The 15,898-nt window shown below is 37.7% G+C and overlaps 1 protein-coding gene across 1 annotated transcript; it reads right to left on the bottom strand.

The window, feature by feature from the left end:
* Positions 1-26: 26 nt before the first annotated feature.
* Positions 27-14,510, bottom strand: LOC111805058. Its single transcript, XM_023689925.1, has 22 exons — positions 13,452-14,510; positions 13,082-13,197; positions 11,755-11,963; positions 10,434-10,553; positions 9,550-9,678; positions 9,340-9,465; positions 9,026-9,081; positions 8,845-8,944; positions 8,651-8,768; positions 7,969-8,178; positions 7,508-7,844; positions 6,674-6,767; positions 5,289-5,397; positions 4,793-5,064; positions 4,570-4,697; positions 4,165-4,399; positions 2,120-2,308; positions 1,728-2,011; positions 1,361-1,574; positions 997-1,239; positions 792-874; positions 27-686 (listed from the first exon to the last, which is right to left on the bottom strand). The coding sequence occupies exons 1-22, from the start codon at positions 14,276-14,278 to the stop codon at positions 539-541; spliced, it is 4,347 nt and encodes a 1,448-aa protein (XP_023545693.1). The 5' UTR covers positions 14,279-14,510; the 3' UTR covers positions 27-538.
* Between the last annotated feature and the right edge of the window lie 1,388 nt (positions 14,511-15,898).

Genomic DNA, 15,898 nt, shown 5'->3' with positions numbered 1-15,898 from the left:
CTGTGATGATCTGTTTAAGGATGAAATAAATCACAAATTTCAGAACCATTAGATTAGTAAAGACTCAATGCTCATAGTGTTAACAATTCAGACAGTTCTCCGCCATAGCCACTGAGCTTATTACAGTAAAAAAGGATGTTAAATCTACCAGACAGGTTGGGATTCAAAGGGAAATAACACAAATCCCAAAATATATACATCACTGTGAACAACACAAAGGAAAAGGAAAAGGAAAAGGAAAAGGAAGATGGTGTCTTTAGGGAAATAAAACAGAGGATTTGATTACAATTGGGAGAATGCTTCCTTTTTTTTTTTTTTTTTTTTTTTTTTTTTTTTTTTTTTTTTTTTTTTNATTTAAGATGATTTGGGTTGTTATCTACTTCTGCCCTAAGAGTCAATTGAGTGTGGGATGATGATGAAGCCTGCCAGCCAACGAGCAAACCCATGTGGTGAAGAACAACTTTCCCTCCCCCAGAAAAAAAGACAAGGTAAGAGAAAATAGAGTCTCTGTCAAGATGAGCAAATAATTATATAATCATCAGGACTGCCAGAACATATCGAACTCGTTACTGTACAAGGATCGATCTTGGATCTCCAGATTCGCAACGTGCCAATTAACGAGTCGGGATTGGAGAAATTTACAAACAACCAATCCCGCTGGGAAGATCCACCATTCACTTTCATCCCTGGAAAACACAAAAAACAAATATATCATCATATGTCCATCAGTTTGGAGTTCTGAAGAATAATGAAAGTTCACTTCTTTTCAGCTCATGGAAGAAACCTCTCACATGTTAATAGTCCATGGCTGAAAGCTTGGATGCTTGGACGATTGAGATTTTGAGTGAACATACCCACAGAGAAATGCAACCAACTGGGCAAAAGGTAAAGCAACCAATCAGATGGGATGGTCCAATGATGAAGTCATGAGTTAGTGAACACAAACAGTTTTGGCTTGAATATTCAGGTAATGGAAGTGAACGTGATGGGACTTACAACATTGACCAAGGATGTGAGGTTCCACAACGCGTAGACACGAGCGAGCCCTGCAGAACGTCTAGGTCCTTGGCTGAATAAGGCATTGATTCCAGCAGGGAATGGGAGGAGAATGCCGAGAGGCAAAATAAATAGAACTAGAAAAACGTCTGCCAACGAGAATGAGAACATCTGGAGCAGGGTAAGCAAAACCAAGCTGAAATCCCCTAGAAGTAGCATTGATATGACTAAACCAACAAGATCCTGCAATTGGCAGAAGAATAATACCAACATGTGTAAGGTCCTACATCACAAACCACCCTCCAAACTTGAAACTATTAAGTTAACCATGCGTTAAAGCTTTGGACAACATTGACGTATGTACCTGGTGACCAACAGGTTTAGTATTGTGAAGCACATAAGATAGAGGGCAAGATACATCTCTCTTCTCCTCGAGCATTTGTAGGCTGCTGACATCTAAAATGCCACCATATCTCTTCTTTCGCTTTGCACTGCCTTCAGTGGAAACATGGTTCTGGCTTAAATGTGTTTCTTCCCTCGAAAGGAGAGACTGATTTTCTCTAGGAATGTTCTTTACACTGGAAAACGAGAGTAGAACATAAAATATAAACGAATCTGACCGCAGAAGTATGCAAGAAATGTGCAAATATATCTACAGCTAATCTTGTATGTCAGATAATGATCAAAACCATAAAGCATTTTTTCAACATCTCCAAAATAATATATATTACCATGAACTTTGGTCATATTGTTCATTTTCATGACTTCTTGTGGGCGGAGGACTGGTTCCTTCAGCGGCATAAATGAGGAGACCATACTGGCAATAACCACAGGCTGTAGCCTGAAACCATGCAAGATCCACACGAATGCCATGATTCCTCAAAGCAGGATTTGCAAAATTTTCCAGCCATCTAACAACAGGTAGAAATGTTGATCTAAGCTGACCACGACGAACCAACCGTAACTGTGCGTTAAGACCAGCAACCATTCGGTACCACGTCGTAGGTGGTAGAGCCTGCAAATCATAATGCAAAACCCATAGAATTCCAGGAGAAAAATCTATTTAATATGATTGTTTACACAACAGTAGGAGTAATTGAAATTCGAGTTCCTATTAGCAAACCTGACTCATGAGACTTGTAAGAATGTTGTCGTTATGAAGTGAAAAAGAAGCCATGTAACTTCCATCGCCTCCAAAGAGTAAAGACAGTGGAAATCTTTGATTCAAACGAGGAGGAAGATCAGTTCTTTTTTCGTCTCCACCCAGAAAGAAGTCCACAAATGCAAGCATTAGATCGGATGTTGCTGCGACCTATAGTTGCACAAAAATCAGCTGAAATTATCAGAGCTGAACATCATGCACTAAGCTAGCTACTTACACATGAAGGATAATGGTTTTGGAGAGAGAAAACCAAGAAAGGAGGAGCAGATAGATAATGCACACATATACGATTAATATAGCAGTAGAAAACTTGAGAGACCAGCAGGTCCAAAGTGAATTGCACATTAAAAAAAGATCATAAAATTAATCGATGACTAAAAGGAAGCAAAATTTTTAGGAAGTTTTCACATCAAATATCAATAATATCGTTTCTTTCGTAAATAGATGCTAAGGACATTCGATAACGTCCAACTATACCAAAAAGGAATGAGTAGCGGCAATCAAAAAGTTCCTGGATTAGCAAGGGAAGATTATATTGTTGAGGACAAGTTCGAGAAAACAAAGATGGGCCCCTTAATTGTTCTATCATAAACAGATCGCCCCAACATCATTGCATGCAAAAGAAACATGCTAAAAGAAAAGAGAAAACCAGAGAACAAACCCTCCAGGCTTGAGTGAAAACTACAGAAACTTGATTGGAAGTCTCTTCCACTAAAGTGAAAACCATTAGCTACACCTACTCACAATTATGAATTACCCCGTGGCATTAAAGGGACAAAGCCATTTTCCAAAGAGACTAAGACTCATACTCACAAAGTCATCCATCCAACTCCCCCCATCTGGTGCCACGCTCGTCCTCCACTTCCAAAAAAACACTTCTCAATGGCTTCTCATCGATCCATATCCTTATTGTCTTGTTTTAACTTATTTTTCCACCACCAAGTTGAAAAACTCCATTTCAAGTTTCCATTCAACAAAACTCCCCTCCCCAAAACTCCATTCAACTAAATCATTACAAACTTAATTTCCAGAACTCCCCTCCCTAGATTCAAAAAATAATCGAATATTGGAGGTGAAGCTCTAGACTCCTCGACAATAGGCGGATATAATCATAGTTGGTTATTATATCAAAATAAAAGGTTGGTTATTGTGTTGATGCCATTCCACTCGAACACAATGAAAATTTTTAATCAAACACATTCTATTGCTCAAATAAGTTTGAAGCGGAAAAATGAGATAGTGTGGGTCCAAAGATGGCAATCCCCTCCTCCCTAAAGGGTCATCTAAACCTAGCCTTTGACGATCAAACATTCATATCCTAGTTATCGATGGCATATAAACTGCGATTAAATGCAGTTAAATCAGTATTATATTCTACCATCTCAGCCCTAGGCCCGTTTATCTGTAAGATTTCCAACCAATCATTTTAAGTGCAGCTCCTCCCAAAAGTTCTTGAGAAAAGAGCTTACATTAGGATATATTAATCATTTAGGAAAAACTAGACTTTCAATGTCATTTTCTCTACAAGTTCACCTTTCCATTAGTTCATTATTTTTTCCTTCTTTTAAAATATTAATAGCTCGCCTGATCCTCTGCACACAGTACCTCCATCTAGGAATTCGTTTCAAAATTAAGTCTTGCTCACCCCATACACACGTCTAAAATGAGCAAAGCAACAACAGATGAAGTTAGAGGGCATAAAACATGTGATCTTCAGAAAGGTTGTTAAGACAATCTAAAAGAGCAATCTTGGATTGGAGTCTTATTTTTTTGGTATAACTAGTCGAACTTGGCTCCTTTTGTTGGGCTGTCTTTTTGTGCCTTCTATTTTTTTCATGTTTTTTTTTTTTTAAGAAATCGCTGCTTCTCGTAAGAAGAAGAATTCCCATATGATAGCAAGTAAAGAGTGAGTTCAACATCTACATAGACAGCAAAGATTCCAAAACCCCGAAGATATAGATGAAACTTATATTGGACAATAAAACATGACAAAGATACAAACCTACCTTAATGCCTTCATAAAGAGCACGAGAGCGGCAAGATCGCAAGCAAGCATGATCATATTCTGATCTAACAAATTCACGGAGACGTTGCAGCTTCAGCCTTCGACGCCATTGCTGCCATGACCATGCAAGAGGATATGCAAGGGCAGAAAGAATGCTGTAAACTGCACCCTCCCACCATTGATATGCTGCTATAGCATTGATCTCATTCACAAATGTATTAAACGCACTCTCGTATCTGATTATCAAAATAGAGGAACTCAAATGTTAATCCAGTACAAGCACCTGGCTACAGATAAAAGTATTAGATAAGAGGTCATTTAATTGATAGCGAAAAACGAAATAGTATATTGAAGACATGTTAACATCAACGAAATGCATTGAAAGCAATAAATCATTATTGCTTACACAATCTCTTTCAGTTGTTCGGGAGGGGAATGTGAAAGATGCCAGGGTTCACTAAAGGTGTTCGGACCCATAAAGTACACTCTATACACATGGCTCTGAGACTCCTCAGCTCTATTTGTTTCCAAGACCTATAACACATAAAGCACCGTATTAATAAAACTTCATTAATTTATGTATTTAGGATGAGTCAGAGGGATTAAAGGTCATTTCATTAGAGAAAAACCTCATTCAATGACTCCAAGAAAGGAAAGGAATGATCTATTTGAGATCCATGTTGAGTTGGAACAGGGCCAGGTAGCTCATCCACCCCGACAAATTTCATCCGTGCAACACTAAGCACCAATGCCAGCAGAACAAGGAGACCAAGTAGAAGACCACAAAATAGCCAAGGACCCCCAAATGTATAAATTAACTCTTCAAGAGCAGTATAACATTTTGGCATGTGGTACCTATCTGAAATGCATCTGTAAGGGCAAGGAGTTTCAGCAATGCCACCTGAAAGAAGTTAATATGAGGTTCACTGGCATCGCATATGTTGTTAACCTTGAATCTTACAATCAGTCTATAGAAGTTAAAGGAATGAAACGCATAGATTGAGGTAATCATGTTATTCTGCACGACAAGAGACCAAAGCACTCTCAAAATCCACAAAACAGTACATTCATTAGCCATTAATTCTCTGTTGAGCTCTGACCTTCAGAACATGAATAAGAAAATACCTCGAACAGATACGTAAATGGCACGGTGTGGAAGCTCATCAGGAGGACATTGTTGACAAAGAGCTCTATCAGATCCACTAACATTCTTGAAAGTACCGGCGGGACATTCCTGGAAACATTACAGATATTTATCCACTTGAGAGAGTGGTGGAGAGATTAAAAACCCTAATGGTCTAATTAAACGTATAAATTTTTCTTTTTAGAATTTATGGCTATGGCTGAACAAGGGTATTTGTTGGTATTGGTTCATTTCATGACACTGGACCTTCTTAAAGTTGAGTTCAGACATTTCTGCTTCTGAGTTTGACCTCTATTTTCCTTTTTTCTTTTTTCTTTTTTTCTTTTTTTGAAAAACCATAATTTCATAGAGAAAAACAATAGTAAATACAAAGGGGCAATACAACAAAACAGCCTAAATTAATCACCATGGGTTGGCCAAATGGTCAATATGATTACGTGTGTGGGGTTCAAGCCTAATAGATTAACCGAGTGGTCAATAAGGTCAAGAGAATGAGATTCAAGTCAGAGTGGATACCCACTTGAGACTTTTTTTGTTCATTAAAAAAACATCCACCTAGGATTATTGTTTTAGCAAGGTCTAGCCTGTTAGAATAGTGGAGGTGTGCAGAAACTTTTACTTGCTGGATTGGCTAGATTCAAGTACTTCGGTACTGAATTCAAGTATTTCGGTATCGTGTGACTTCATTTTAGAATTTGGAGTAATTTGCTGGTCGGTTCAAGGATAGTTTTTAGTTGAAGCTGTACTAATTGTGTAGCATATCCAAGTTTGGAATTTTGAAGCAATTGAAAGTTTGAGATTAAACTTGACTCACTAAGAATGTATTTTCTTTGGATTTTATCCTCATCTCTTCAAATTTAGGAGATGCCAATAAACATGTGGACAATGGAGTTCAAGGAGCCACATAAACAAGGCCCAAAATGGTAGACAGAAATAAGGCATCAGAGGGGAAAAACGAAAAACAAATGAAAAGGTAAAATCATTTGAAAATAGGATTTTGACAACAACGTAATCAAGAAGACTCGCACGAAAACCTTTTTTAAAAATCTAAAACTACGTCCACCACAAAATGTCATCAAAATAAAAAGAATTTAAAAAATCCATCAAATTATTTGAAATATTTTAGAATTTCAAATAATTGATCTTTAACTGATAAAAGGAAAGGATCTACATAGGCTTAAATAACATTTTAAACATTTTCTAAAATCTTCTTTCTGGAATTTGTCTGAATCAATTTCACAATATTTGGAAAGTGTGGTGTTTTCATGTCATACACGTTCATTGTTTCTGAAAAACTAAAACATAAAACATTTTTAAATCACGATCCAAACCAGGTAGTAACCTATCAAAAGGACCAAAAACAGACCTCACAAAATGTTCCGTAGAGACCTTTAGGGCACGCTCTCCCAGTCACGGTACCACTTTCACCTCCACCACCCTGTTCACCACCTGTACCTCCGCTGCAAAAAACAAGCAATCGATGGTTAAAAGAGAGGATTTATTCCTTTTGCTAAACTGTAAAAAGAGAACCCTTGAACAGCTACACCATGCAATTAAACCTGCAGAAATAAATACAGTCGTCGGCATCCTATCTAGTTATAACAAAACAAAAGCTGAGAAGGTATCACAGAGCACTACAACAGAAACAGAAAATCCAGAAGCTTTAAATATTATGTTGTGTTCTAGGTTGTCCAGGACTGGTATATATACTTCAAGGAGAGATGACACTTATATCATCCATTTACCAATCAGACAACTTCTCTTTGGTTTCTATCAACACAATTCTCATCAAGATCTTACAAGGGTATGAAATAGTTTCTTATAGTTTTCCAATCCTTAACTCTCCAAATGAACTCAAATATGAAAAATAGGAGGGTTTTATACAAGAAGCTTTTATAAGTTGATCTGAAAGGGGAACAACCCTTCATAGACGAAGTTATTCCTCTGGATTACATCCCTGGCAGCATCAAATACCATGAATAACGTACAAGAGAAGAACCCCTCCAGATTTCACCTCATGGAGTGAAGAATCCTTCTCAATCTCTCCGTTCGTTGGAATTTTGCTTCCAAAACAAAAAAAATATATCCAAAAGGAGCCAAAATACAAAATAGCAGCCTAATAATTAAGTTGACAAACATATCCCATGACATTTACGGGAATGAACCCTAACATAGAACTTAGTATGGGCAATGTACTAACCACGTATCAATGTGTCCTCTCACACTAGCAATGGGCTGGTACACATCTCCTGTAGCTATATCGGCCCAATGAAAGTGAATCCTTCCTCCGCCACCTCCACCACTTCCATTTGCTATACTATATCCACCAACACTTGAAAGAACAGCAGATGAACCAAGAGTCAGCGTACGAAGAAACAGGAGGATAGTTCCACCAGACCCTCCCCCAGGACCTGCACTATTATCTTGCATATTAGTTAACTTCTTCACTTCTGAAGTTCCGTTGAAATTGTCTCCATCAGATGTCACCAAGCCTTCAATGGATAAGCTTGACAATGGATGCGCTAATGAGCCCATCACTGCATATATAACAAAAATGTAGTAAAGAAATTGAATGGCTGTTAAGCGAATTTAATAGAAGCTGAGTATTTATTTGGATTGAAGTCTCAAAATGGAAATAGAACATGCAAACTATAAACTCACCTATAATGCCTCCACCTGAAGAGAAACTAGCTAAACTATCATTTCCACTCCCGCTACCAAGCTCACAGGGAAGACCTGCTTCTCCATAAGAGATGCCACCTGGAACACAGTTATTATTGAAGCAACCTTCCCCACCTCTACCACCATACCCGCCACCACTGTATATTCCACTGCCTACGATATGCCCTCTTCCCACACCTCCAGTGCAGCCTGTAATTGCAAAATGTTCAAATTAAAAAATGAACAAACTATATAAAAAAAATGTTTCTTTTCCAACCGAATACAGCTACATAGAGTAGAAGCTAGAAACAAGCAAGCGAACAGAATTAACTAGTAGAAAAATAGTTCTCTAGGTAACTAAAAGAACCTAACACCCTCTCTTTGTTAGTAGCCCTCGTATGCCCTTTCCTTCATTTTTAAGGAGGGAGGAAAGGAGAGGATATAGACACCAAACAGATCTAATTGTCTCGCATGCCACTAAGTCATACACAAATTAAATTCCAATGCAAAACAGAACAGCACACTTTCTGCTAAAATATGAAAGGAATAGCTTGCCTTCCATAGTATTTTAACTTTAAAATGTACCGGGACTTTCAGGTGTAAGTGTGAGGATGCATAGCAAAGCAAAACAAAGGAATGAAAATGAAAAAACACATAATAAGGGAAAACCTAATCAACCTACCCATCCCAGATGCACTGATCATTCCGTAAGACTGGACGATTATAGATCTTGCCCTGTGGAAATGAACAACCGAACCTTTGATAAGACCCTCTACGGTGATATCTTCAACTCTGCAGATCTGAAAAGGCAACAAAGTGTCAATTCACTACAAAAATGTAAATTCCATGCCAGACTAGTTCCATTCTAATAAGCACCTGGAGGGTGAAAGATAGTGATGAGTTCACATTGCAATCTTCTGGTGGATGGAATAGTTCAATAGGGCAATCTTGGTCTTCACAGTAGAGCTTAGGAGTCCTATAAGATGTGAAATTAAAATAAGCAGGTTTGAAAGGATAGACTATGAACGAGAGAAACAAAAGCCAAATTCAAACTTACACAGTATTTTTTGCTGCATCATCTAAAGGGCCTCGCAAAATAGATCCAGGACCAACCTTTTTTCCAAAAATAGATGGCCAAATTAATAACCAAACACAGACAGTTAACCTACCAAGCCACACATTAAGATTGGCCCACTAATGATTCCCATCAAGTAAAACAAAGGATTTAATGATTCTGCTAATTAAATAATGTACTTCAGAAAGAATATTTTATCCAACTTGAAGAGTAAGCATTCCATAGTTGATCCAACTAAGGCATAAGGTAAGTATAAAACTGACGGTCAATCAGATAGCAAATTCAGTGATACTTACATGAATACTATAGAATAGAGACAGAACTAGACGCTGTGCTTCAATCCAATCTCCAGGACCTGACAAGTTCAATAAACCTTGTCCATGGACTCCCAGGTTAGCATTAGAATGTATAACAGATGATTCCTATATGAAAAATAAAAGAATGAGATGCCTTAAAATGGAAGGCTACAAAAAAAAACTATGTCAACGAAGTGGTGATTAAATTACCCGAAGAACAATTAAGTTACTAGCCTCAAGCAAGGATGTCACAACGCCTGAATCTCCACCTCCATCTATAAGCAATTTAGAATTCCACATCAAAAACATTTTCACTGACATGCGTAGTGCCCCATACACCTGGAATTGTAGACCGAGCATTCTCACATCACAATGCAAATAAATTATAACATATCGATAATTAGCAATACCAAAGTGCTATACACCCAAAGGAAATAGAATTAATTAAACTATACCAATCATATATACAAAATATCATAAAAATACAGGAAACTGGGAGGTATATATTAGTACTACCAATGCAGTTCACCTATTTCCAGCGCTGAGAAAGGAAAAACTTTTTTTTTTTTCCTTGTTAAATTGCTGTATCATACCCACCACAGAAAAAAATAAAAATAAAACGAAGAAGAAGAGGAAAGAAGTTACTTTAATGAGAAGTTGATAGGTTTAGCTGAAAAAGGCAAAGTTTTATTTGTTTGCACACACACATATATGAAAAACCAAGCTTCCATTGAGAATAAGGAAAAAAAAATTAGAAGGATAATAGATAGAGTTGGCTCAAAGAGTATCAAGGTTCCCAATCCCCCTTGCTACCCATTTTCTACATATTCATGGTGTTGTGCTGTGTAGGAAAACCATTCCATAAGTTGAAAATTGACAATGAAACAAAAGTACAAGCACAAAAGATAAAACCCAAGCATACCAAAAGCGAAAAGAAAAGAGAGAGAAACGAAGACAAACCAACTCATGCATGAAACAAAAAGGTTTGACCATGATAAACATTGCTTCCCATTTCTAAATCATGAACAGACGAAAAATAGATGTACTGCAGGCATGCAAAGCATAATTGTACTACACAAAGAAAAAAGGTTTACCTTGATTTCTGAGTTGCTCATTAGAAGTTCTTCTGCCAATAGCTCAAACTCTGATGACGCATAGTGTGCCAGCCCAAAACACAAAACTCCACCAGATAAGAGACTAATCTGACCTTGAACCTAGTTTATAGTATTGAAAACCAAGATTGAGATTGTTGATAGAGCTCATCTCAACATAACCACGAGGGAGACGAAAAATATACATTAGAAGAATCAAATGAGAACTTGGCATGCACAATATGATGCTAGTTTCACTTTTTATACCAACTACCAAGCCATACACAACAAATGATAATCTACAAAACATTTCCTAAGATGCAAGGCACATAAGTTTCAGAAATCAACATCAGCTAGAATACTGGGTTCAGTAAAACTCGCCTAAATATTAGTTAATTAGGTAAAATAACAGTTCAAATAAGAAAAGGTAAAGCATCAAATATCAGAAGAGCTAGATACTTAATTCTATCACTGAAGGGGACAAATCAGAAGAGATGGTAAATTAACAGTCTTTTTCTTGCTAGTTTGGGTCCCCAATTTAAAGGAGACAAACAATAGCTGAAGAAGAGTATATTAGAAAGCGGAATTGGCCGTTATCTGTAAGGCAAGGTAAGTAGAAGAATAAGAAGAGACAATACGATCAAATTAGTTGAAAGAAAGAGAAGGAAAGCATTGTATGGCAATGAGGAACAATATACACAGAAATTCAAGGTGCACAAATGTAAAATAAACAAATTTGGCCGAGTGTTTTGCTCATGCTTCAAAAAGAATATATACAATCATGAAGGAACAAATAAAAGAAAACATCAAACAAAAGCAGAATGAGTATGGATGCATGCAATATGTCAAGGTAATATTGCATATTTCCAAGGAAAGCTAATTCTTGTCACTGAAAAAGTCATTTGTGATGTAGGATGAAATGTTAGATAATTAGCATAATTTAGTAAACAAAAGTTTAGGTGCATTTAGATTAATTAGTGCATAATTAGAAGTTTGGATTTAATTGATAATTTGTTTTATCCTATTGTAAGCCTACAAATAGCTACTTTAAGAATTGTAATGGGAGCTTTTTGAATATTATTTTGGAATAGAACATTGTTCCAGAGAGTGTTCTCTCAACCTTAGGGATGGATTCACCCCTCATTTAGCAATGGATCGGCAAAAAAATTGTGGAATATAGAGTCCCACTTGGAAAAGATATATATATGTATATGTATAGCTCAAATGAAATGGTTTGTACTACTCTGTAAAGTAGAACTTCTCCATAACCAGATTCTCGTGCCTGTATAAACAATCTAAACTATGTTTCAGGTTAATTACAAACCTGAACACGGCTCCAGAGCAAAGGAACTGAAGCCCTGGCATTATTTCGAACATAAACATTTGTCATGAGTGGTTGATTAGGAAACTCCAAAAGAAGTGTGTCCGTATCTGTTGTCAAATTATGATTGGAAATTGTAAGGCTTCGAGGAACAGCATCATACAGAGTTCCAGCACCACCAGAATTTTCTGGGCAAGCCAAACTACGTCCCCCTACATGAATAACATATATTTGGCGACAGCTTAGCAATACAACTAAATGAATTAACACAATGACATCCATAGTAAGCACAAAGTTACATTGCAAACAAGCAGTTGAAGTACAGAAGAATTATGGTAGAAAAATTGTTGAGAGATGAAAGTAGTCAGTCCAATCTCGCTTCATTCACTCGTGCTAAATACACAAGGGGAAAAAGGTTGAATACAGCATTGAACACCAGAAGGGGACCAAACATCATGAAGAGCTAAATGAAGGGAAAAAGTAAAGAACGTGGAGACTCTCAAGAAGGATGTTTCTGAAGTCCATTCTATAAATAGATATTTATGATACTATAAACAAGAATCGGTCTCCCAGTAAATAGAAAATTGAGTGGTTTTAAACAAGCTTCAAGTTTTAATACTAAACATATTTTTAAGTTCTTGTAGAATGCATCATCCACACTCCTCTGAAAATACTTTTACCCTTTTTTGCAGGAGTAAACACTTCAATAATTTAGTGAAATAATGTTTCTTCAAAAAAATTAGAGTACAGTCTCAATAGAGCATGAAATGAGAAGGAAATAATAAAAGTTGGTAGAATATAAACTCAAATATTTCCAAGTCTCCATCCTAATGTTGTGTAAATTTTACTCCTCTTTACTCTATTTCTCAGTCTTAATGACATTTTGACCTTTTAGAGGATTTCTTATTTTGTAATCCCCCATGGCTCAGGGTTTCGCTTTCCCACACTTCGTAATATTTCATAATACCAATAAAATACTTTGTTTCCTGTCCAAAAGAAGGAGGGGAAAACACCAATCCAACAAAATAGCAAAGTATGCAACTGAAGCATACATAAATCAGCCTCTCCCCATGCATATTCTTGGAGTTCAATAAATATCTTAACATGATACTGAAGCACAGATTGAAGAACAAAATTCATGCATGCATACATACATTATATATATATATGTGTGTGTGTGTGTGTGTGTGTGTGTGTGTGTGTATGTATGTACATAGTCGTGTGTTTGTGAAATGGTAATGGGTATGTGTTTGTATACGTTGATGTGATACAGCACATTACTTCGTAACATATACAACACTGAAGTTCGCTAATTGCTTAGAACTCTCACCATGAACAAAAATTCGAGGATCATCATGCCTGCTGAAAACATCAACAGCGATTCTTCCACCACCACCTCCACCGTATCCATTACCTCCACATGCACTTATCTTGCCGTCACCAATCCTGTTCTTCACAAGAAAAATACTTTAATATTCAATTTTGTTCCATGTCCATGTTTTATGAAAACAAAAAGAACCAGATTTTTTTTTAAAAGAATGGTAAAATGGAAACCAGCTGCATTAGGCTCTCAAATATTCTCACTCATCCAACGATAAAATAATCGAACAAATAGGAGCAGATATGCACTGTTCCAATGTGAAAACAAGCTGAAATTAAAGAGAGCGAACAAACAGATGGGGAGATACGATGATAGTTACATTTTGTGAGCAAGGATATAGATGCTGCCACCCGACCCACCTCCACCTTTTGTCCCTCCATCACCCCCATCGGCAAGAACAGCCCCATCAATTACTAGAAGGTCGTGGACGTCCAACTTCACCCTCCCGCCACCCATTCCACCATAGTCCACCTCCTTGCTCGTTGAACCACCCCGGCTCCCAAAACTGCTAGGCTTCTGCAGCGACGCCCATGAGTATGCATCACCTCCCCAAACGTCTTCAGGAAGCTTAGTTTTATCCGTCAAACAACATGCTCCCCTCCCTCCATGTCCCCCACCTGCCCCATCAATAGTTTGTGGCGTCCCACTAGTCTGTGGTGGCGGATTCCCAGCTAAAGCCGTCGTATTCACCACAGACCCATTGAGAAAGCTAGCATTACCGGCGGCCAACTCAAAACTCCCGGTAAATATAGACGAATCATTGCTCAACGTAAAATTGCCAGTAATGTTAATAGTAATCGAACACCCCGGTTTAGGACAATCAAATTTCACCCCAGGCAGGATATAAAAATTCCCCTTCCCGGCTATATAAACATCATGAGTAAGGTTCAAATCGTTGACAATCTGACATGTAGTATCCAGCGAACCAACGCCATCTAAATCACGGGTGCAGGAAACCGAAGGTGGATGAGGCGGCGGTGGCGGTGGGGCCGGCGGCGAGTAATCCTGGTGAAAAAGAAACGCATCGTAATCGATAATAGAAAATTCGTCGGTGGACGTAGATGACAAGACAGAGTGAGGCTCTGTAACAAGAACAGCAACTACTACAAGCGCAACAAAAAGGAAGCGGAAGTGAAATCGAGCCATTCACTACTGTCAAAAGTCATTAGGTCAGAAGGTGCAAGGATTGAGCTGAATTATCAAATGCGATTAGGGTCAAAACTCCATCCACCATGGAAGACGAATTCATGAAATTCAGAGGTGAAAAACCCCCCCACCTCCCACTGAAAACCCTAGAAATCGCTCTGCAAGAAACCAGACAGAGAAGGTAAGATTGAGGTTTTTTTTTTTTTTTTTTTTCCAGAGGAGCGAATGAAAGAGGAAGGTGGGGGAAAAAACTAAGGAAGGGGCCTTTACTTATTTCCGGGACGACTGAAATGACAGAGAAATGTTTAAAAGCGGCTTGAGTTCAATGCGCTCACCGACGTGTCATTTTCTCATTGGTTAAGTAATCACAGTCAACTCTCCTTTTTGACTTTTCGTTGTTTTCCCGCGCGGGTGTTGGCACGTGTGGAGGTTTAATCGTGGTACTTCCTTACATTATCATTCAATAATAATAAACCCTACTCCTGTTCTAAGAGCGTGAAAACCACACGCTACCTTTAAACGACGTCGTGTAATGGCATCCGTCGTTTCTTGTCCGAGATTAATACTCTCGACTGTTTTCAACCGCGGTGGAATCGCGTGGGTGAGAGAGATTCAAGGGTTGTGATAAGTTGTTTCGGTTGAGGGATGTAATTTTGTCACCGCCCAGTAAGGATGAAACAGCTAGGAGGTTGGTCAAGGCGTTTGACTGTTTTTCAACGGAAAGGATTGTCTGTGAGATAAGATGAAGCCGGTCACTTTCGGAATGGATTTGGTGGTGATCTGATCGTTGGATTGAAATTTTTGGAAACACGGCACCGAGCCTAGCCTACCACCAACCCAACAAATAACACTTTATTTTCCTTTTTTGGAACTCAATTTTTGAGTTCAATAATAAATTCCCATTATGAATATAAATAGAAGTGTTTGTTTTAGACTTTCCAACAAATTAATTCTACTTTCTAAATTTTATAATTTAATTATGAGTTAAAATATAATTTTGGTTATGGGTTTGTTCGGGTGCACAATGGAGTTTGTTTTCTAAAACCAAATGTAGCAGGATCAGGTAGTTTGTCTCATTGAAAACAGTCGAGATGTACACAAACTTGCCCATACACTCAAAGATATCAAATAGATAAAATAGTTTGAACTTTGTATTAGTTTGGTTCGTATGATATTATAATTTTTAATTTGGTTAAGACGATTTAGTCGAACATCACCGACTAACTATTCAATAATGTCTTCTTAAAAAATATGTATGATTATGTTGGTTGGTCGATTGTGTGCTAGTTTTTGGTTTAGGGTTGAGCTCAGTGAGATTCATTAGCAAGTAAAAATGTAACAATCGAAGTCCACTGCTAGTAGATATTGTCCTATTTGGGTGAGCTTCCCATCAAGATTTAAAAACATTCTTGCTCAGGAGAGATTTCCACACACTGAAGTCCACTGCTAGTAGATATTGTCCTATTTGGGTGAGCTTCCCATCAAGATTTAAAAACATTCTTGCTCAGGAGAGATTTCCACACACTTATAAAGAATGTTTCGTTCTCTTCTCCAACTGATGTGGGATCTCACAATTTACCCTCCCTATGGGGCCCAACATCCTCACTAGCACTTGTTCTC

Source organism: Cucurbita pepo, chromosome LG11 (genome assembly GCF_002806865.2).
Source record: "Cucurbita pepo subsp. pepo cultivar mu-cu-16 chromosome LG11, ASM280686v2, whole genome shotgun sequence".
NCBI classification, from domain to species: domain Eukaryota; kingdom Viridiplantae; phylum Streptophyta; class Magnoliopsida; order Cucurbitales; family Cucurbitaceae; genus Cucurbita; species Cucurbita pepo.
This window is presented reverse-complemented; position numbering and strand designations above follow the sequence as displayed.